Genomic DNA, 22,596 nt, shown 5'->3' on the forward strand with positions numbered 1-22,596 from the left:
AGTCTGGGGCCCTCTGCTTAGCTCCTCGATTGAAACTCAAGGTCCTCAATGGATGTAAATCGATGGATCTGCCCCCTCAGTGCATAGCCTGCCTCAAGTTTCTTTGCCAGGCAATTTTACAAGTTGGGGATACAAGGAGAAGAATAGGCTTATGTTGTAGGCCCTCTTATTACAGTGTCTAGAAATAAGCATATGTTTGGAGGTGGCCAGGGCTACAGAACTATGGAGGGAGGGGAGTCATTACTTTCTACTAGTTGTGTAGTTTCAAAAACCTCCCTCCCTCCCTACCTACCTCATAATGTTCCTGTTAGACCATGTTTCTCAAATTAATTGAACTGGCTCAGATCAAATCCCCCCCTGTGCTTGCCACCATGGTACACTCCGCCACCCCAGCACAGCACCCCATCCTAGCCACAGAGCAGGGGCTGCTTCTGCAAGTCGCACTGCGAGGCGAACATTCTGCAGGAGAGCGGCAGGAATGCAGTCACTGCATTACGGCATGGGCAGAAAAGGCAAAGGCAAAGGCAGGCATTATGGTCTCATGCCTCTAGAGGGCACCACTGGCTGCCTCCTGCCGCAGGCATCTGAGAAAGCTTCAGTAAAGTGCTCTTCTCTGCCACCAGTGACAAAGTCAGGCTGGCTTGTGGATTGTTTCCCTTTCTACGAATTAGTCAGGCTTAGCGTCCTCTTGCGTTTCTTTCGTGGATGCTCAAATACAGCAACAGGCAATTGTGCAATATTAACCATACGACGGCTCAGTGGTGGGAGAATATTTTTAAAAGTGAGGATGTTAAAATCCAGCCCCCTTACCCCAGTTCATCCCCCTCCTCCTCGAGACCAGGAGCAAAGTCCCAGTGTGCGAGGCACAGCAGCTGGGACCCAGGGGGCTAGGCCGGAAGCCCGGGGATAATACAGCTCCCCCCATGCCCTTAGTTCCTGCATCTATACTGTGGATTAGATTCCCATCTTCCACCACCCTACTCCAGGCCAGGAAGTGTCTGACAATTCAGGTGATAGAATCCCCATATGTAATTAGAATTGTCATGGACATGCCTACATTCAGGTGGCTAGCTCAGGTGGTTACAGCATGGTGCTAATAATAGCAAGGTGGTGGGTTTAATCCCCATGCTCAAACTCCTGATTAACAGCAATTTAAGTGTGTGGAGAATGAAGCCTGTGTTATCAGGTGCATAATCGTAAACACTTTTCTGACAGCAACAGAGATGTTATGCAGGAGACGACCTGAACAAGTGATGCCAAAGCAAAGGTGCCTTTGCCAAGTGCAATGACTTCCCTACCTTCTGCCACAGAGATTCCCGGGAGGCCAGAGAGGAGCAGGCTGCCACGAACCAGCAGTTCCCAACCTGGCCCTGGTGCAAGTCGTGGGAACTGATTCCATCCACAAAGAGATAGGGATCGTCACAGATCTCCTAGAGGAAGAGAGAAAAATAAAAACAAAAGGTGAATGGGAAGCAAGGTGAGGCTTGAGAAGTGGGGTTACCTTTGTCTTCACCAATATCACTGTGCACCCCTCCCCTAGCACACATACCTCCCGCCTAACTCCACCTATCATCCTGTCCAGACTAGGCAATCGACCTGAGGATGAAACCAAGCACCAAATTCTTCTCTCAGTTGTGCTGGTGTCAATCCAGAGTCACTCCACTGACTTCAGTGGGGGTACTCCAGAGTTAAACCTCAATTTAGCAAGGGATCCGAGCTCATGTGTGGTTTCAAACTCATGAGCAGTCCCAACTGGCTTAGACTTGGGGAACCTGCAGGATCGGGGCCATGACCTGGTGCAAATAAGAGCAGAAACTGCCTCGGTGCCAAACATCATCACCTGGGGTCAGCTCCAGCAGAGAGGACCAAGCCATTTACAACAGACCTGTTGGGGAAACTGCTGCGAACCAAGGCAAACTCTAGAGTCTTGTCTCCAGCACTGTGCTTGGCACAGCAGGGCCTTATCTCAACTGGGCCCTCTAGGTGCCACTGTGATACAAACAACGCAAAGAAATGATACTGTACCTGTTAGTCCTGGGTACAGCTGAACCACCACTGACCATGAGGGAGAGAAACGCTAAAAAAGCCACAGAGCAGTGAAAGTCGAACAGATTTCGCTGCTTGGAAGGGACTTTACTATTCAGACACATTTCTCCTTTGTTTAATCTAATTCCACTCATACTAACTGTGTCCCTCTCTCTTGCTTTCCTCTGATAGATGGATCAGATTCCTCTGCTCCTCACCTTAGCTTTCACTTAGCCGAGCCACAGATATTTTCCTCTTTTAGCCTTTCCTAGCAGGTCAACCCCTCCAGCTCCTTCATGGCTTCGGCTGTTGTTATTACTGGTTATTATGTGTATTGCAGTAGCACCTTAGAGGCTGGCATGGACAGGGACCACACTGGGCTCAGCACAATTCTCCCCTCCCCTTTTTATTTTTGACATCAAAGGGGAGCCCTGAATGGAAAACAATAAGCCAGCCATGGTCTCACCAACACCAGAGAAGGCAACCTGCCACGGGTTTATAGCTTAAAGCCCATCTAGTCTGACCTCTGCGTAACACAAGCCAGAGGACGTCACCCAGTGATTTCTACATCAAGTCCATAACTCGTGGTGAAGTTAGCGCAGGTCTTTCAGTGAGATCTCCAATTTTCACTTGAAGGAGTTCAATTGAAGGCAAATCCACCATGTCGCTAGGTGAGCTGCTCCGAAGGTTCATTTCCCTTACTATTCAAAACACGGCGCCTCATTTCTAGTCGGAATTTGTCTAGCTTAAGTTTCCAATTGTTGGCTTTGCCTGCTGGATTAAAGAGCCTTCTACCCTCCAAAATCTCTTCCCCAGACCTTTGGAGATCCAGACATTTTTAACTCTCAATTAGAGCTGCCAATAAACCTGCATGATTTTCATGGCTGGTGTGGATTTCACAGACAGTGGAGCTTGTGGTGTGATAAACCAAAAATAGTGGTGAGATATGCGGAACCCAAGTGTCCACCAGCTCCTTACCTACATTGCAACAGGAATGTGTGTGTGTGTGGGGGGGGGGGGGGGGGAGGGTGTTGCAGCTCATCAGCTAGAACCAGTTAAGGAGAGACAGGAAGGGGGAGGAGGTAAAAATGTGCAAGGAAGGCCAAAGAAGTGAGATTCTCCACCCTACCCCTGCTGCCTTGGCAATAGGCAAAGGCTTGGGGGGAAACCTAGTGCTGTGGGGAACACACGGTTCTAAAACACGTCATCCAGAAGCACTGGGAGCGGTACCCACCGCTGGTGTGCAGGAGGACTGTGGCAGCAAGAAACCAGGGAGAGGGCACCCCACCCTGTGACAGGCTAATGCAGAGACGGGGATGTGATGGGACGATGGAGCTGAGTGGAGGTGGGGATGAGCTGGCAGGAGACCTCAGCTGGGGCCAGCAGGAATCTTCCTCAACCAGAGCACCCAGATCAGACCTGTGTGTATAACTAGAGGAGGGGGACAGGGAACACAGGTGCACAGAAGAGAGGGGACCTGGATCTCCCTGAGACACACACGCCATGGCCCTGTCCATAAAGGTATTAAAGTGGGTTTTCAGCGGAGTATGAGATCAGCACTTTCTCCTTCTCCAGGTAGCTCACCAGCCAACTGGCATTCTAACGCTAACCAGTGTGCACAGTAGATTTGTCACGGACGTGAAATAATGCCTGCGCTGTGCACGTTGGTTGAGAAGAGGCCTTGCTTGACAACCCATCTTTTTTCCCCAGTTCCTGGACAACCTTTGGGCTACATGTAAGCCGCTGGCAGGCCGCAAATAGTTTGTCCAGAGTACAGCCACCTGCAACTCCCAATGTCCATGGATCACCATTTCCAGCAAATCGGAGCTGCGGGCAACCGGACCTGCGGACGTGAGGTAGACAATCCCTCTGGCAACCCACCATTAGCTTACCCTGATGAGCCGCCTGTGGCCATGGGCTGCAGGTGGCCAACCACTGGCTTGGAGGATTGTTTGAGCTGGCTGCCTTGTGCTTGTGCTCCCCCCCTTTTAGGCATGACCCTTACGACTTACCACAGCCCTGGGTGCATGTGTTTGTGTGTGACTCTTATCACACACAGCCTGAGAGGAACCCTAACTGACTCACTGTTTGCCTTTCAGGTGGAACCCAGGATCGCCATAGTGAGGGGTGGGGGTGTAAATAAACCAGCTGAAAGGGAAATATCTGCTCTGGGCCTTGCAGGGTCAGTGACAGTGTCATGGCTTCTTCCTTTCCCCTTTCCCTCTGAAAAAAAAGGGGGTTGGAATGTCATTCCCCTCTGCTTCTATAGTGCGCCCTTTGCCAGAAATCCACTGACAGAAAAAGGGCGGGGGGAAGCCGCTGGTGTTTTTCCTAGCCTTCAGCGTTTACCTCTCACCCTCCTTCTTCAGCACTTGGGTTGCCCTGCTGGTATAACCTCCAGGGCATGGGGATGGACCTGCATTTGGGGTGACTAGAAGGTGAAAGCAGATGACAATCATTCCACCTAGCCTCTGACTCTCCCCGGAGTTTGGGCCAAGTGCCCCCTGCTCCCAGCAAATCAAAATCGTGTATTTATTAGAGTGCATTGTGGTAGTGCCTAGGAGCCTCAATCAAATAGGTACCGCATTGTGCTGGGCACAGGACAAAGACAAAAACTCTCCAAAGAGCTCGGAGTCAAAGTGAAAAGGGCCTTTCCCCACAATGCTGTGCTCCCAGACCGCCCCTGCACAGGGCATAAAGGCTGCAGGGCAGAACCCTTGGTTAAGACTCTCTAAGGGTATGTCTACACTACCCCCCTAGTTCGAACTAGGGGGGTTAATGTAGTCATACGGAGTTGCAAATGAAGCCCGGGATTTGAATTTCCCGGGCTTCATTTGCGTGATCCCGGCCGGCGCCATTTTTAAATGCCGGCTAGTTCGGACTCCGTGCCCGTGGCTACAAGCGGCATGAACTACGTAGTTCGGAATAGGCTTCCTATTCCGAACCATCTGTACACCTCGTTCCACGAGGAGTACAGGTAGTTCGGAATAGGAAGCCTAATCCGAACTACCTAGTTCGTGCCGCGTGTAGCCACGGGCACGGAGTCCGAACTAGCGGACATTAAAAAAATGGCGGCGCCCGGCAACATGCAAATGAAGCCCGGGAAATTCAAATCCCGGGCTTCATTTGCAAGTTCGAATGCCTACATTAACCACCCTAGTTCGAACTAGGGTGGTAGTGTAGACATACCCCCGGATATCCAGGTCCTCCCTCTTCTATGCACCTGTGTTCCCTGTCCCCTTCCCCTAGTTATACACACAGGTCTGGTCTGGTTGCGGGAGATTCCTGCTGGCCCCAGCTGAGGTCTCCTGCCAGCTCATCCCCACCTCCACTCAGTTCCATCACCCCATCACATCCCCTTCTCTGCATTATCCTGCCACAGGGTGGAACTGAACCTGGGACCTCAGCAACTTAGTGCATGAGCCTCTGCACTTGAGCTAAAAGCCAGCAGGCTCTCAGCTAAGGCTGTACAACTCCCTTTTTCTTATCTCTGGCTGTAAGTGGTCTCAGTGCTGCTACCTGGAACAGTGCACCACGCCCAGTAGCTGTGTGGGTTACACCTGTGCTGGACTAATGCTCAGCTACCGTTTCAGCCTGTTGGCAGTCATTTCATGCTGCTCTTACTCATGGGTGGGGCCCAGCTCCAGCGTCAGGTTATGCTACCTTTGCACCAGCTAGCTCCACCCTATGCAACAGGCATCTTGGCGTTTCGCCTAGCGAGTCTCATAGACTCATAGACTTTAAGGTCAGAAGGGACCATTTTGATCATCTAGTCTGACCCCCTGCACAATGCAGGCCACAGAATCTCACCCACCCACTGCTAGAATAATCCTCTCACTTATATCTCAGATACTGAAGTCCTTGAAACCCGATGGTTCAAAGACCCCCAAGATGCAGAGAATCCTCCCGCTAGTGACCCATGCCCCATGCTACAGAGGAAGGCGAAAAACCTCCAGGGCTTCTGCCAATCTATCCTGGAGGAAAATTCCTTCCCGACCCCAAATATGGCGATCAGCTGAACCCTAAGCATGTCATAAAAAAGTTCTCTATAGCAACTCCTATCTTCCCACCATTGGCCTATTTACCACTGATAGTGAAAGGTCAATTAATTGCCAAGATCATGTTACCTCATCAAACCATCCCCTTCATAAACCTATCTAGCTTCATCTTGAAGCCAGATAGGTCTTTTGCCCCCACTACTTCCCTTGGAAGGCTGTTCCAGAACTTCACTCCTCTGATGGGTAGAAACTTTCGCCTAATTTCGAGTCTAAACTTCCTAATAGCCAGCTTATATCCATTTGTTCTTGTGTCCACATTGGTATTGAGCTTAAATAATTCCTCTCCCTCCTTGGCATTTATCCCTCTAATATATTTAAAGAGAGCAATCATATCTCCCCTCAGCCTTCTTTTGGTTAAAGTAAACAAGCCAAGTTCCTTGAGTCTCTTTTCATAAGACAGGTTTTCCATTCCTCGGATCATCCTAGTGGCCCTTCTTTGTACCTGTTCCAGTTTAAATTCATCCTTCTTAAACATGGGAGACCGGAACTGCACACAGTATTCCAAATGGGGTCTCACCAATGCCTTGTATAACAGCACTAACACCTCCTTATCCCTACTGGACATACCTCGCCTAATGCATCCCAAGACCGTATTAGCCTTTTTCACAGCCATGTCACAATGGCGGCTCATAGTCATCCTGTGATCATTCAGGACTCCGAGGTCCTTCTCCTCCATTACTTCCAACTGATGTGTCCCCAGCTTATAACTAAAATTCTTGTTATTAATCCCTAAATGCATAACCTTACACTTCTCACTATTAAATTTCAACCTATTGCTATCACTCCAATTTACAAGGTCATCCAGATCTTCCTGTATGATATCCCAAGTCACTGGTAGCACTAGCATCAGAACCTAGAACTCATGTGTCCTGGTCTGATACCCAACAGAGAATCACCCTGCATCTATCACTGCAAGACAGCCACCAAACCCACCACATAACAAAATCCTATGGTGCACCAGAGCCCTGATCTGCTGTGATTTATAGTCAGTAATGCTTAGTAGCTTCAGCTGAAACAGGGCTGCCATCCTCTAGCTGATGTACAGGAAGAGGGTACGAGCCAGTCCCTATACTAGGGATGTAAAATCCTGTCTAATTGGTTAACCAGTTAAACATATTGTTTAACCAGTTAACCGAAAGGGAGAGGGACGTGGAGGGGTGTGGGGGGATTGGAGGGCCACGCGCTGTCCCTGGCGCTCTTCTAAAATCCATTTCTCTCCACCACTGTAGATAAAGAATATGGGAGGGAAACGGAGCCCACAGTCAGCGTGCTGGGGAAAGAGGAAATCTCTCCATCGAGGATGCGGCTATAGCACCGGCGTGGGAGCTACGCAGATCCATGGAGCTGTGCCTGCTTACCCCAGGCTGTCTCTAAGATGCACGGGGAGCATGTGATTGCCTGCACCGATGCTGTAGTGATATCAACCATGTTTCTCCCAGCTGCAAGTACACAAAACTCGTGACAGGGAACAGCTTTCAATGCTTAGTTTGGGAGTCCACGACAGATGGAGTCCCTGTCCCTTTGGGGGTGATCTTCCAGATGACACATCTCACAGAACCTCCCATTCAGAATAACATAAAGGAGCTCTAAATTCCTCTGGAACAGGAGGATTCCTTGGACAGTTCTACATCTTCCCCCTTGCAGTCCTCAGTGTAGGGAGCGTACTGTGGGTACAGCTAGGGAGCATGGCCAAACTGCTAGAGTGCTTTGGCTAATCATGGCTACTTCAACAGATCTCAGGCCATTAGCAGCTAAGCATAAGTTTACTTTACTGCAGGGGAGACCTCAGAACATAGGGAGGCAAAAAGTTGGCTTCAAGTCATATTGGTTCCCCTCCCCTCCATTCCTGTGGTAAGTAGAACTGGGGCAGAGCTGAGAATCTGCCTGTAAAGCATTTCGTGTCCCTCTGGATAAGAGGCGCTATGAACAGGTGAAAAGAGGGCTATTCGTAATGACAAAGCCGTGCCCTAAAAGTGACCAACTTCAGTGGAGCCATGACATTTACACCATGTGAGTGTCTGGCCCTTGGTTTTTAAAGTCCATCATGAAAAACAAAATTATCAACACAAATGGATGTGCTATTTTGTACTTTATGGCATGACTCTGTCTCGTACAGAAAAGCATCTGCGTTAATCCTCTTCTTTCCCAGTGCTAGCTTGTTGGGTTGTTCCCCACCATTATTTCCGCTATGGCAGAAACCAATCTCTTTGCACTTTTCTGCTAGTCTGATTCCTATTTAGGATGTAACTGGCTTCTTTATTGGTTACAGCCCACTTGTAAATATAGCCCGAAGCAGAGTATTGCCCTGGATTCAAGCAGAAAGGTCTGTTTCATCTAAAGCCATCTGTCTGCGGGATGGGGGGGAAGGGAGGAGGAGACCATGTGTGGTTCAGGAGACTGCATCTCACAATCACTTTCCATTAACAAGGTTTTATAAGAAACAGACTATCCCAGTTCCACTGCAAAGCTGAGTATCCCAGAAGGGTCAGGGCCGGATTAAGGAATGGGCTAGCTGGGCAGCTGCCCGGGGCGCCAACCTATGGGGGGAGCACCTGATGGCAGCTGTAAGAGGCATGCGGCTCCCCTTATAGCTGCCATCAGGCGCCACACACCTGGCTCCCGGATCGCGGGCTGCAGCAGCTCCCAGTGGCCACCCTGCAGTGGCCACCTGGGGCGGGGGCCACGTTAACCCCCACAGAGCTGGCCAGCAGCGCCCTTCCCCCCGTGGCCGCAGGGCCCTGCACGGCCAGGCTCGGCTCGGATCGGGCGGCCCAGGGCTGCATGCCAGCAGCGGTAGCTGGGCTGGGCCAAGCCAGGCATGTGTGTCCTGCCACTGCCACTCTGCGCGCCCTCCCCCATGCGCCGGGCGGGGGCAGGGCCGCACATGCGCCCTCCCCCATGCGCCGGGTGGGAGTGGGGCCGCGCATGCGCCCTCCCCAACCCGGGGCGCAATTAACCTGTCTGCCCAGGGCGCCGGAATGTCTCGGTCCGGACCTGAGAAGGGTACAACTCAGGGAGCCTTCCTTGGTAAAGCAGCTACAGTATCTCAGGTGAAAGAGACAACAACTGGTATGGATGTTAGATAGGTGGGCCCTTCATTTTTGGTTTCTATTTTAATTTTTCCCAAGGATTTATTGGAGTTTATTACTAAAACAGCAAAACTGGGTGAAAATCGGCAGAAAAACTAGCAATTGTTCTGGATAAATCTCGAGGTTTATTAGCAGATGGACGGGAGGGGGGAATATTCAGCACATTAACCCTTTGTATTCCGTTCATCAGTATGGTTTGATGCAGAACTAAAACATAACTCAAAACACAACGCCACCTTTGAGTTTAAGAAAACAATGCATCTCTGATCCCCAGATAAAACGTTTCATTTGAAGAAACAGTTTACAATTACAGACTTACTACTATCCATGTATAAATATTTAGATTTAAAAATTGGGCCACTCCATTTGCAATCATACACTCAACTTCATTCTTTTGTTTTTTTTAAACTTTCCTTGTGTTCTGAAACATCCTAACTACAGATTTTCATCTTCTTCCCATTTTAGCGTGTCAGATCTTTAAACCATTACCTGCTAACAGCTTGACACGGGTACGTAGTGGTCATTAGATTCATCAGTATGTCCAGATGTGCATGCACATCCGAGTTTGCACAAATGCCTGTTTATTTCTTGGGTGTCTCTTCTAGACTAATCCATAACCTTACTCTAACAGGCAGCTTTGCACAGACGTGCAGACTAATGCTTTATGGGAATACATCTATTTTGAAAAAATGGAAAAATATTTTTTGTAACCCCCAGGATTTTACTAGTAAAAATCAGTTTAAACCTAAAACAAAGGGGCTGATAAGGCTTATCCACCTCTGACACCAGAGCAGGTGCTCTCAGCTCTGGGAAGGTGAGAAGGGAAATGAGCTTCCTATGCTGCTAAAGCAGAAAAGGGAGGGTGTTTCTCCACTGTGCCACCCCATCCTGCCGTGCTGCACACACAAAACACCCTCAGACCTCAGGCTGGAGGAGTTTTAGTCCAGGCAAGCTGGCCTGGCTAGAGGTTGGTTGCTGCTTTCCCTCCGGCTGATAACCTGCCCACTGTGCCCAGAGGACGCAGGCTAAATCACTTGAGTGTTGATGGTCCTCCAATGCCTTCCCACAATTCCTCCTTGGAGGGCAGGCATGTCCTCTCACAACGTCGGAGCGGCTCAGCATACTGCAGCATGTCAGGACACCACCCCCCAGACATCCTGGGAACACATGTGGGGAGTACAGCACCAGTGAGGCACAGTCATTTGGTTAGGGCTTCCCAGAGGGGCTCCTCCTACCTAGCTATTAGGGATATAAAACCCTGCTTGATTGGTGAACCAGTTAAACCTACTGTTGAACCAGTTAACCGATTAAAGAGTAGGGTGGGCATGGAGAGCGTGCGGGGGGAGGAGGGATTTGCAGGTATGGGGGGCTGGAGCAGACCCTGCCACTGTAGGCAGGGGCTGATCTGAACACAGGAGCAGCCCCTGCCTGCGGGCAGCCCAGGCCCGCTGTGGACAGAGGCTGCTTCGGGACCCCTACGGGGCTGGAACAGCCCTCTGCCGGGGGCAGGTGGGGAGCTGCACCAGCCTCCACTGATTAACTGATTAACCGGTTAAACATTCATGTCTCTACTAGCTATCACCCAAGCTAACTTTGCAAGGAACACATATTGTGGGACTGATGACTCATGCGGGGTCTCATTACACACATGGGAAAGCCGACTGCTTCCGCACAATCTAACAGAGAGATGCCCACCTTAGCTCCCAAATACTACCTCTTTGTAGCATTCATGATTACAGCCATGCTTGGAGGCTTCAGCCTGTATCAGGGCCTCACTGTTCTAGGCACTACAGACCACAGCAAGAGACAGTCCCCACCTCACAGAATAACAACTGAAATAGACAAATGGTGGGAGGGGCAACTGAGGTCATTTTGCGGGTTTAGCAACCTCAGCAGTATCCCTTTAAAGGTTTCTCTTGTTGGTATCCAATGTCCAAAAAAACAAATGCAGAAATCTCCGTTCAAGTAATTATAAACAGAGAGAACGTCAGCAGCCTACGTGCTAGGCGCCACGGGGCCCAGCCGTTGGACATGGAGAGAATGAGGGAAGGAAAAAGGATGAAATAAGAAAGGTTCCTCTAACAACAGACCCTCTCCTGACACTTGTCCACTTCCTCCCACTCGTACTCGCTGCAGACCTGCACTTGGAAAGCACATGCATTATTTATGGCCATGGCCAATGCAAAGTGGTTTGGGGGCTGTTCCAAAGCCCATCAACGGAAAGATTCTAATCGACTTAGGTGGGCTGAGCTCAGGCTCTGAGGACACACATATACACACAGCACAGCTGTCTCTAAGCCACGTGACTGAAGGTTAGTTGTTTAGAGGTTTGCAACCACAGACCCACTAATAACAATGCTACATAAATCTTAATGGCACTTTTCAGCTACAGATCTCACAGTGCTTTCAAAATCAAGGAAGTGTCATTATTCCCTCCTTGTCAAAGGGGGAAACTGAGGCTGAGAGAGGGTAATTGATGTGCCCAGTAGGGCAGCGGCAGAGCCAGGAATAGAATCCTGGTGTTCTGAGCCCCAATCAAGTACTCTGATCACTGGCTATCGTTACCTCCTTATTCTTTCACTGCAGCACTTTCATGAAGCCAGGTTTCAAACTGACAAAACACAACTTGATCCCCAGTCCTCATTAAGTGCCCTTTTTATTGTTCCAATCTAGAGGAACCTTCCAACGGCACAAATCTCTCTCTCTGCCCCTTTCAACATTGGAAAGCATTCCCAAACTGTCCTTCACCTCATCCACAGCCAGTGGAGTGGTCCCAAAGATCCCTACCCTGAGCTGGCACAATTTAGAGCAGCACTTAGGTTGCTTTATGTTACACTGGGGGCCATTTCAATTGGACTGTGGTTTGACTGAGGCGTAAAAGGTGGCTTAGAGCCATCTCCTCCTACTCTCATCACTGAACCCACAAATTTGTAGAACATGCTCCATTTTTACTGATTCTTAGAACGTCTTTTCCCCTCACTCATTGAATTGAGTACTTGTGAATGATGCCTATTGGCCAAGTGCAGCTTTAGCATGAGCTCATTTGCACCCACAGAAATCATGGAACCAGGTAAACATACACTTCTCCCGGCCCACTGTAGTGAGGAGGTCCCAGTTAGAAGTATGTACTGTGCCTAGGAAGAACCCGTTGGAAGCAGTAGTCAGCTTAGCCAGACACACAAGTAGGATGGAGCACATGGCCCTCCTTTGTCTTATGTACCTGTTTTAGTTCTAATAAAGCCTTACTCTAAGGCTACGTCTACACTGGCAGCATCTTGCGCAAGAACTCTTTTGCGGAAGAGTTCTTGTGCAAAAAGTCTTCCACAAGAGAGCGTCTATACTGCCATGTGCTTTTGCACAAGAGATGTGCTTTTGCACAAGAGCTTCCATGGCAGTGAGGATGCTCTCTTCCGCAAGAAACCTCTGAAGGCCATTTTAACCATAGGGGCTTCTTGCGCAAGAAATTCAAGTTGCCTGTCTACACTGCCCTCTTCTGGAAGAGCTCTTGCACGAGAGGGCTTATTCCTCGTGGGGAGAGGAATAACTCTCCCGGAAGAAGCCCTGTTTTACAACGCTATAGTGTAAATTTACTTCTGGAAGAACACTTGTGCAGTGTAGACAGCAGGCAAGTTTTTGCGGAAGAACGGCTGTTCTTGCACAAGAAGCTGCCAGTGTAGACGTAGCCTGAGTCCAAAATGGGCCTCCTTCTTAGGATTCCACAAGGCAGAACATGGTACCAGAGTGTGGTAAAGATGAGCACAGAGAACAGAGGACTGTAGTGTAGGAGTAAAGAATCCCCTAAAAGCCCCCAAGCAGTTGAAACACTCAGGTAATCCAGCAGACTCCTAGAAGAGATTCAAATAGTTTATGTAGAGGCACACACCTGGCTATGAGACAGAAGTTGAGCAGAAAATAGCCATCTTCTTAACCACAACAGGACTTGAGGCAGTTGACATCTTTACTAGCATGCAACGAAGGCAGGCAAAGAGAGCAAGTTATGATACAAGCTTGCACTGAAGAATTCCTAACAGAGGTGAAGCTACAGAGGGATAGCCTAGTTAATCTTAACTGGAAAAACTTAAAAAAACAATGAATAGTCCTGCAGCATCTTAAAGAATAACAAAACATGTAGCTGGTATCATGAGCTTTCGTGGGCACAGCCCACTTCTTCAGATGAAGCTCATTAGCCAACCCTGCAACTATGGACAGTTAACAGATTCAGCTATCAGGGATCGAACTGTAATAGAAATCAGAGATCCAAAGCTGCAAAAAAGGCTAATGGACGATCTGGATCTCACTTTGGATAAAGAAGCACGATGGGTGTCAGGCAGCAGAAATCACTCTGAACAGAACAGAAGTAATGGAAGGAAAGCAGGACACTGTTACTCTCCATAAAGTGACAAGGGGCGGGGGGGAGCGGGGGGGGCGGGGGGGGGGGACCCTGGCAAGCACTAATTCAGTGAGGAGAGTGAACAAAGCAGTGCCCAAGAATTTGCAAGGGACAGCTTCAAGGACTGCACAAATGTGGGCAGAAACAGGGACCTCAGCAATACCCAGCTGTTGGTAAGCACTGCTATATTTGTAGGAAATACAATCATTCTGGGACAGTCTGCAACCAGGATCAACAACTGCAGAAGAGGAAGCAAAGCAGCAGGCATATGGATCCAGCAGTCCAGGAAGACAGCACAGCAACACAGGAGAGGAGTTCTATGTTGGAGCTGTATCTGAAGGAGAAAGAATAGATGAATGGACATATTGGGACCCTTACAACCTACAGATGGGGCACTCATGCCCAGATAAATGTTGTTTCAGGAGCTTTTAAAGACTGAATTAAAAACCAGGAAAAATTGTGGGCAAACAGGACAAAGTGAAAGCTTATAATTGAGAACACATTCCTATCAGTACCCGTGCGCCAGGAGCAAAGGTAAAAGATCAAATAGACTGGATTCCTTTGTGATAGTTCAAAGGAATAAACCACCTAATATTGGGTTTAAAAACATGTCAAGCCCCAGGCTAATACAAAGAGTGCATATGATAGAGGAGATAAGGGACATACTGTCCAGAGCATTTGAAAAAACTGTAGTAGAATAACAGTACAAGTCAACTGGAAAAATCAGAATTGCCCTGCTCCAGAAAAAAAGTGGAATGAATTTGCTTCAGCTACTGCTAATAATGAAACTTTTCAGAAAGTAATTAAAATTAATTATCACAGAGCGGCCAGGACATTGCATACCACCTTCGTATTTCCAGTTCAAAGCAGAACTGTCTGTTACTGATGGCCTATTGTTTAGAGAGGAGATAGAACAGGAGTGCCTAAGCTGTTACTCGCTGACATGCTCACAAGAATTCATGAAGGTCACTTGGGCATGGAGAAATGGAAGCATCAAGCCTGAGAGATAATGTGTGTACCACAAATGATCAAGGAGCTAGAGAATGCTGTTAAATGGGTCAAATGTCAAAAATATGTATCTAAGCAGAAAAACAATGACAATGTACTGTTAAGGGCTTACACCAGTGGTTCTCAAACTGGGGGCCACAGATGCCTTTCAGGTGGGCTGTAGCTTGAACTCAGCCCCGCAACACCCTCCCTCCATGGACCCTGCAGCAGGGAGCCCATGCTGATGCTTCAATCTCGCAGCCCACTCCCCCCACAAGATTGGAGCGCCAGCACTTGCTTCCCGCTTGGGGAGGGGGGAAGAATGCCTGGAGTCTCACCGCTGGATTTGGCTGGCGGGGAAGAAGTGGAGCTGACTGGGGGAACAGCAGGATATGACCGCCTGGAGGCTTTCCCTGCTGCTCCCATTGGCCGGACTCTGGCCAATGGGAGCAGTGGGAGACCATGCCTGGGAGCAGCAACTGGGAGTGGTGAAAGGGGTACAAAGGCACCTAAGTGCTCCCCTTCGCCCTGTGTCCAAACCCTGTGCATATACCCCCCTCACACGCCCTCCCCATTGTGACCCCATGCCACCAGGCTGCTCCTGCACCCTCCCCCTCCCCCGACCAGACACCCCACCCCCATCCCACTTCTGCCTCCTCCACCTGGCCAGATACCTTATCCCCACACTGCTCCTGCACCCACCCTTCTGGCCATACACAGCACCCTCCCTTGCTCCTGCCCCCTTCTCCTGGCCAGACACCTTACTCCCAACTTGCTCCTGCACCCCACCTCCCACCCAGATCTTGTACCCTCCTCACTGGCAGCCTTGTCCTGCATACTGAACTCATTTTCAGCCCCACCCAAAGCCTAGGGAGGGCCACAAAATCCACTAACCCCAGAAGAGAGAATTTGGCCTAAGGGAAGCCCTGAACCTCAGTCCTCCCTGTGCCTACCCCATGAGCCTGGAGCGCCAGGGGAGTGAGGTGTCTCAGCTGGAGGCCACATCAATGAATGTTGGGGGGATTTGGAATTTTTTTTTCTGCTTCTCACTTGTGTGGTCCCTGACTGATTTTTCTGTGGGTCAGCAACCCCCAACCCAAAATAGGTTCCCCACCCCTGCTCCAAGGTGCCGGACTCCTCACTGTTTTGTCAGAAGTGTAATCTCCCTCCAAAGTGATACTAAATTAATCCCACCTCCCTACTTTCAGGACATCCCTTATCCTGCCTTCCTAATGCCAGAGGCTGCTCCATCCCTGGGAAAACTGGTGTTGGCCCTCCAGTGGCTGCCAGAGATGGGGGACAGGACTCAAACCTACCACCCTATTCTGCCCAGGTGAATGCCAATAGATGTCTGGGTGCTGAAGTCCCCCATTGCTACTGGGCTTTGTGGTTTGGATATTTCTGTTTGTTCCCTGTCCTTTTCCTGATTGGGAGATCTATATGAACCCTCTAGCATGACCTTGCCCCCTGCTTTTCCCCCCTTGTGTGAGCAGATGTCCCATTTTTAAAGGGACAGTCCTGTATTGAAGCCCTGTTGCAGATGTCCCTAATATTTATTTATTTTTTAAATGGACCTATTGTTCAGTATTTTCTTTCTCTCCTCTCCCATCTGTACTGGTGGGTCCTGCTGCTAGCCGGATCCTGGCTCGCCAGCTGCTCACCCACCAGCAGTGAGTGGGGACAGGGGGTTCAGTAGCTGACGGTGGGGGTGGGTGTGCAAGGCTGATGGTTGAGCAAAGCTGAAGCATGCGGGGCTGGCCGCTGCCACTGCTGGCCCATGAGTGCAGTCCCTGCTGTTTGCCGGCTCTTGGCCAGCAGGCTCTCACCCCATCCCACCCTCATATCCAGCCAGCACTGGCTTCTTGCTATGGCGGCTGGTGAACGAGGGCCGGCCGTGGCTGGTTATGTGTCATCTCTGCTGCCCACCCACTGGCTCTCCACATGCTTCCCCTCTCACTGTCCTAACCCTGCTGGGCCTGTCCACCAACCCACCATGCGCCCTTCCATAATCCCCCCCTCCGCCCCCAGCAAGTGTGTCCCACTCCTGGCGCTGGGCAGAGAACCAGCCCTGGACCGATCATTCAGCTCACCAACCGCCTGGTTAACAGGCTCCTTCCTTTCCCCGCTGCCTCTGGCTGGGCTGGCAGCCAGGGAGAGCTCAAGACCAATGTTCCCGCTCATATTTTCAGTCCATGTGCAGAATTGTTACGTGCACAGAGACACGTGCACCACCCAGAGAAACAAACCTGGCTGTGAGCACTCTGCTAACCAGCTGGGCGGCACTGGAAATTCTCCCGGGCAGCTGCACAAGTGCACAGCTAACAGGGAACACAGCTCACGTTCCTACAGCCCAGGGTGCTGGCCAAGAGGAGCCAAGCCCTGCATGTGCCGAAGCTCCCCACCGTGTTGGCCTGGGGAAGTGTCTCTGTCCTTCAGCGAAGCTCTGCAGTGGCAGGGAGGAAGCTATTTCCAGCCGGTTTGCGCCCCAATCCTGCAGGCGCTGCAGCAGCCACTGGGCAAAGGCACAGCGCACTCTTCACACACTGCCCCTGTCCTGGGCCCTGACCCCAGCGTGTGTGGGGCTGCTCTGTCCCCTCGGCACCCTCCTTTGGCCAGGTTCGCTGAAGCCCCTGCAGACAGATTCTCTGAGGCCTGGAGCACAATGCAGCCTCATGGCTTAACCCAGGGATTCTCAAACTTTGTGATGCTGCGACTCCCCTCTAAGTTGCTTGTGAGCCCCGGGGGGTCGAGACGCACAGTTTGAGAAACGCAGGCTTAACCTCTTCTTTCCTGTGCTTTAGCCAGAGGACAGGAGATAGCTAGGTTATATTGGTGGCCAGCAGCAGCTTGGCGGTGTTAGCTGCCTTTTGGCACTGTGCAGGCAGGAAGGGACAAGCTGCTTCTAGCCACAGGGGAGCAGGAAGAGGGTGGAAGGGAAGAGATGACTTCTCCAAAACACGTCAGGTCATCTCTACTGCCCCAGGCTGGAAGCAGCTTCCCTCCTTTCCTTCCCACGCAGTGCTGAAAGGCTGCTGCTGGCCATGCTCTGATGGGAACCTGGACAGAAATCTGGGGAGGGAGGCCTGTGACCTTGTATTTCCCCTCCCCCCCACACACACCTTGCCTGGAGAAGATGTGGCACCAGGTATCAGGAGAGGTGGGTCCATCCTGGGGGCCCAACCAGACATGGAGGGTAGAGAGCACTGGGTAGGGAGGTTAGGGTCAAGTCAGTCAGTCACCCCCATGTGGGAGAGGAGTATGGGAGTGTGTGCGTGACGTCTTCCCATGAACACCTTAGACGTATTAGTTAATAACAATGATGTAATATGCTTAGCCTTTAGAAGGCATCTGATTTGCTACTGAACTAGAATTCGCTATAAAACCAGAACATCGATGACCTGCAGAAATGGACCCTGAAAAGAAAAACTCCTCCCATGAACTATCCTGAGCCACGGGGCCTGACCCAAAGCCCTGCAAAGTCCATGGGAGGCTTTCCACTGACTTCAGTGGCAGAGCAGATCCAGAGGCAAAGCCACGGACATCACGGCACTTCTCGCAATGACAGGCTCAAGCCTGACCAGCCTGGTGCTGAGGCCTCAAATCCCACGGACTGTGGGCTAAATGTACCTCAGTGGATCCTGAATTTTTACATAACTGACCATCGGTACCAGTGTTTCTCAAACTTTTTAAGACCGAGGAACACCAAACAATTTTTTTTTTATGAGGAACACCAAAGATTTTTTTGTTGAGGAAAAAAAAAAAGTGGGGAGGGAGGGGGGGGAGATTATTGAGCAAAAAAAAAAAAAAAAAAAGGCGGCCATTTTGGACTGTGTTGTTCTCTGCGGCACACCGGTGTGCCACGGAACACAGTTTAAGAAACACTGATCTGTACCTTGTTCCCAAGAGCCCCATGCACACGGGGACTATTGATGGCTGAAGAGCCAGCTCCCCCACATTGAGGTCATTATCAGATCCAATCCCGAGTACTGATGCTTACAGATCAGTTGGCTTTAAGCTCTTTTTACTCCGGCTGGCTGCAGAGGTAAGGTCAAGATTAACTCAAGCATCAAATTGGAGCGCTGGAGCTACTTAACAGCCCACAATGTGCTTTCAGAGCACGGTGCAGAGTGTTAATCTAAGCGTTTTCATGCCTGGCTGAAAATGAAGGGATAACAATGCAGAGGCAAATTAGCTCCCACATTCAAGCTCTCCTTGAGGGGTATGCACCTCTTGGAGGCAGAATAAAGCCATGTCAGAGGGAATGGGAGAGGGCACTTCTCCATGGGATGCCATGTGGTTTGTGTCACTTATCTGCATGCTAATGCTGCTCCTCAGGCCCGCTGCAGGGGCTCTGGATGGGCTCTTGCGCTGTTCTCAAGCCCCACAGCAACGTGGCTCCCAGCAGATTCTAGAGCAGAGACCAGCACATGCCTCTGCAGTCAAGGCCTCAAATCAGGAAGGTCCTCGAGCACATGCCTGTGAGCTCTCCCAGGCTAGCGTCGGAACTTCTGCAGCCTCCATCACCATAGTGTGCGAGCACCTCACAATCGCTACTGCGTTTCTCTGCACAACACCCTAGGGGAAGGGGGCAGAGCTGCTTTACAGATAGGGAACTGAAGCACAGAAAAGCTAAGCTTCTTGCCCAAGCTCAGGCAGGAAGTCTGTGGCAGAGCAGGGAATTAAAGCAGGAACTCTCAGCTCCTAGGTTAGTGCCCTACCCACTGACTAATTCTTCCTCCACTGTCTTCCCTGGCCCATACATGTGCCTACCTGCTGTTAGGACAAAGCCTTGTTTTCCTGTGCTGGGCCTCAAGGCCTGACTAAGATAACAGAACAGCTGCAACAGGACCTTGAGCACAGTTAAAACTTTCATTGAGTTTGTTAAAATTGTAACCTCCTCCTTAATTCTCACAGGGTTTACCAGAAACTGTTGTGTTAAACCTTATTGTCTCTGCTCTGTCTTTCCTTATCTCACCCTGTCCTTTCTCCCTCCTGATTCTGGACCCATATTTTTGTGCAAAGATCTGTTCTTTCTTGAAGAAGAACTGATAAACTAGCTGTAGCTGATAATGATATGTATGACGTATGTGACAGATATATAAGACTTGTATTGCTAATAATTCTTTGGAAGCTGCTTAATATTATCTGTGTGGCTGAATTCTTGGGGAAATAATTCCTTTGTTTAACAGTGCCTTACTGAATCAGGGCCTAAACGGATATCTGCCTGCTATGCTAACACGGCCTCTCACAAACCAGACGGCCAATCATGTGAGGTGCTGAGTTCAGACAATCCCACTACGATGGAATGGAATGGAAGGTGTTCAGCAGTGCTCAGAATTCAGCCTTATATTACTGTAATAAGGCTGTATGTTAACAGCACTGTAATAATTGCGGGAGAGGGCCTTCCTCCTTTCTTTTAACGCAGCTATATTAGAAGGGAAAAAAGCCTGAACCTGCTGTCCAAGGATGTTCTGCAGGATTGACCCCATCCTTCTGGTGCCTGTGAGAGAACAGGCTCTTCTGCTACTTTCTTATCAGAAGCTTTTCTTGTGCTGCTGTGAGCCTCTGGTACCCTGAACCTTATCAGATCAGGTCCCCTGTGGGTCAATGGTGGATGTTATCTTTGTACAGCACCTAGTGCAATGGGACTGAGAAGGCCTGAGGCCCCAGGCTCTGCTGGAATACAAATAAGGACGGGTAAGACCATAGTGGCTTGTCAAAACCCAAAACAAAAGGGTATAAAAGGTGACAACATCACTACATTTCATAGGCCTCAAAATAAGGTTGATTAAAGAAGCAACTTTAGATGTGGAAATGCATATGTTAAAGAGAGGAGAAATTGGCTTTATAATGCAGTTAATGTCTTTGTTCGAGCCCAGGGTAACAGTGTCACAGTTGCAGGTAAATTCCAGTTCTACAATCAGTCTCTCTCTCTCTCTCTGTAACTGGGCAGTGAAATTCCTTTGTAGAAGAATGGCAACTTTTAAATCCATGATTGAGTGACCGGGCAGGCTAAAATGTTCCCCTACAGTTTGTGTGTGTTACCATGTCTAATGTCTGATTTGTGTCTGCTTATCCTTTGTCGTAGAGACTGTCTGGTGTGGCTAATATACAAGGCAGAGGGGAATTGCTGGCACTTGGTGGCACAGATCCCATTAGAGCAGGGGCAGGGTACCTCAGGCCCGGGGGCCAGATGTAGCCCCTGGCTTGCCTGCATCTAGACCCTGAGGCTCAGCATTGGGGATCCCACGCTGACGCTCCCGCCCCCCACCCGCAGGGCTAGAGCATACAAAATCTACTAGATTGGACCCCCTAGTCTCTGGTGTGCAAGGGAAGTGTCTTTCTCCTCCTCAGACAGGGGCTTCTCACGAGTGTGCAGCCCCAGACTGATTTTTCTGTGGGTCAGCAGCCTCCAACCCAAAAATGGTTCCCTGCTCTGCATTAGAGGATGTGCAGTTGCATGAGCCCCGGATGTTGTGGCTTACATAGGTAAGTCCTGTGATGGTGCTGCTTGTGTAGATATGCCTGCATGTGCCTGAAGGCAGAATTTGGCCTATAACACGTGAAAAATCTGCTTTTCTACATCTCGCATGGGTGCCCCAAGTCTTTGCCCATTCCAGGCAGTAAGTTGGTAAAGGCCCTGGTTTTGCTTTCAATGCATGAGCAGAACATACAATACACACGTAGAAAGTCTGCTTATTTCCATTCGAACCACACATCTCATATGCCCAAACACCCAGAGCTGTTTGTAGTAATAATAGACACGTTGCCAATGACTTGCAAGTTGAGATTAGTATTACTTGCCATTTCTCTGCCCCTAATTCAGCAGCACATGACCCCAGCCAGGAGGCCCACACCAGGTAGGACTTCCTTTATTTGTAGTACTAGTAGTGTTTGTATACAGGTCTCAGTTGAAATCCCCATTGTGCTAAGTGCCGTACAAAATTTATGAGAGACAGTCCCTGTTCGAAAGAGCTTACAATCTAACTCAGCAAGACAAGCAAAAAGTGAGAGGAAAGAAGTCCAGAGAGATGCAGTGACTTCCCCTGCTGGGTGACCTTGGGTAATAAGAACTAGTGTTCTCTGCAAACTGAATGTTTGGACAGCCACCCAGGAGAAATTAGCCCCCACAGCCAGTAGCATGTGTTCTATTGGTGGTGCACATCCACACATGCCTTGGTGCACATAAAATTATTCTGCACATGGATGGAAAAAATGAGAGGGAACCCTAAACACCCAAGTTTTCCAAGGCCCAGGTCAGTGCACTAGCCACTGGCTCACACTGCCTTGCAATAGCTAAGCACGATTACCAAGACATTTTAGAAAGAGCCACAAACCCCACTCCAGTCAGCTCTAATCTGCTTTGGCTCAATGAGGAGAAAAATAAGCCCCAGCCTTTTGTGTAGGTAATCATATTTCTAAGTGGATACAGCTAAAAGCGAAGCTCTTCGCCAGTCTCTGCAAGGAGCGAGCCAGCCCCTTGATTTGTTTTCTCCCCGAATACATTTCCTAAGAGTTCTCTCTCTGGCACCTCTGCACCATCTCACAGATTAATGCAAAGGCAAATGGTAAACAATGCTAAGACCAATTACAGAATTAAACAGCTGCTGCTGCTGCTAAGTTCTGGCATCCACAGCGAAACTCCAAGTCAGATGAAAAGCAGGGAGGGGGCAAGTGCTGCACTGCAAGGAATAATGCTAATCAATTCCAGGAAATGCTACCACATTAGATGTGGGAGAAGGGCAAACAAAACAGCCACACAACCGGAGCGAGAGGGCAGCTGCCAGCCTGTAGGTCATGATCTTTGCCCCTGCAGTTTGATCAATCTCATAGCCAGGGTGAAAGTAACTTAAATTTTTTACAGGTACTGTAGTGTCGCACCTCCCTGGGGGGTGCTTCAGGGTAAGGAGATGAGGGGTGCAAAACAATCCTTTGCATCCTGAGGCCTTTGCTGGGGTGGCTGACAGACAGAAAACATCCTGGGGCTTTAGGAAAGACCCCCCCATGAAATCACTTGCAGAGTCTTGTTGGCCTTTCTGTTACAAAA

General features: G+C 49.7%; 1 protein-coding gene across 2 annotated transcripts in view; it reads right to left on the reverse strand.

Moving 5' to 3' along the window:
* Positions 1–22,596, reverse strand: part of CAPN5 (calpain 5) — a 117,041-nt gene that overhangs the window by 44,734 nt on the left and 49,711 nt on the right. For both annotated transcript variants that reach the window (XM_075919511.1, XM_006139577.4), the window contains exon 3: positions 1,299–1,430. In XM_075919511.1, the coding sequence (XP_075775626.1) occupies positions 1,299–1,430 (132 nt within the window). The remainder of the gene's footprint in view (positions 1–1,298; positions 1,431–22,596) is intronic.

This window comes from Pelodiscus sinensis, chromosome 1, assembly GCF_049634645.1.
Source record: "Pelodiscus sinensis isolate JC-2024 chromosome 1, ASM4963464v1, whole genome shotgun sequence".
Lineage (NCBI taxonomy): Eukaryota > Metazoa > Chordata > Testudines > Trionychidae > Pelodiscus > Pelodiscus sinensis.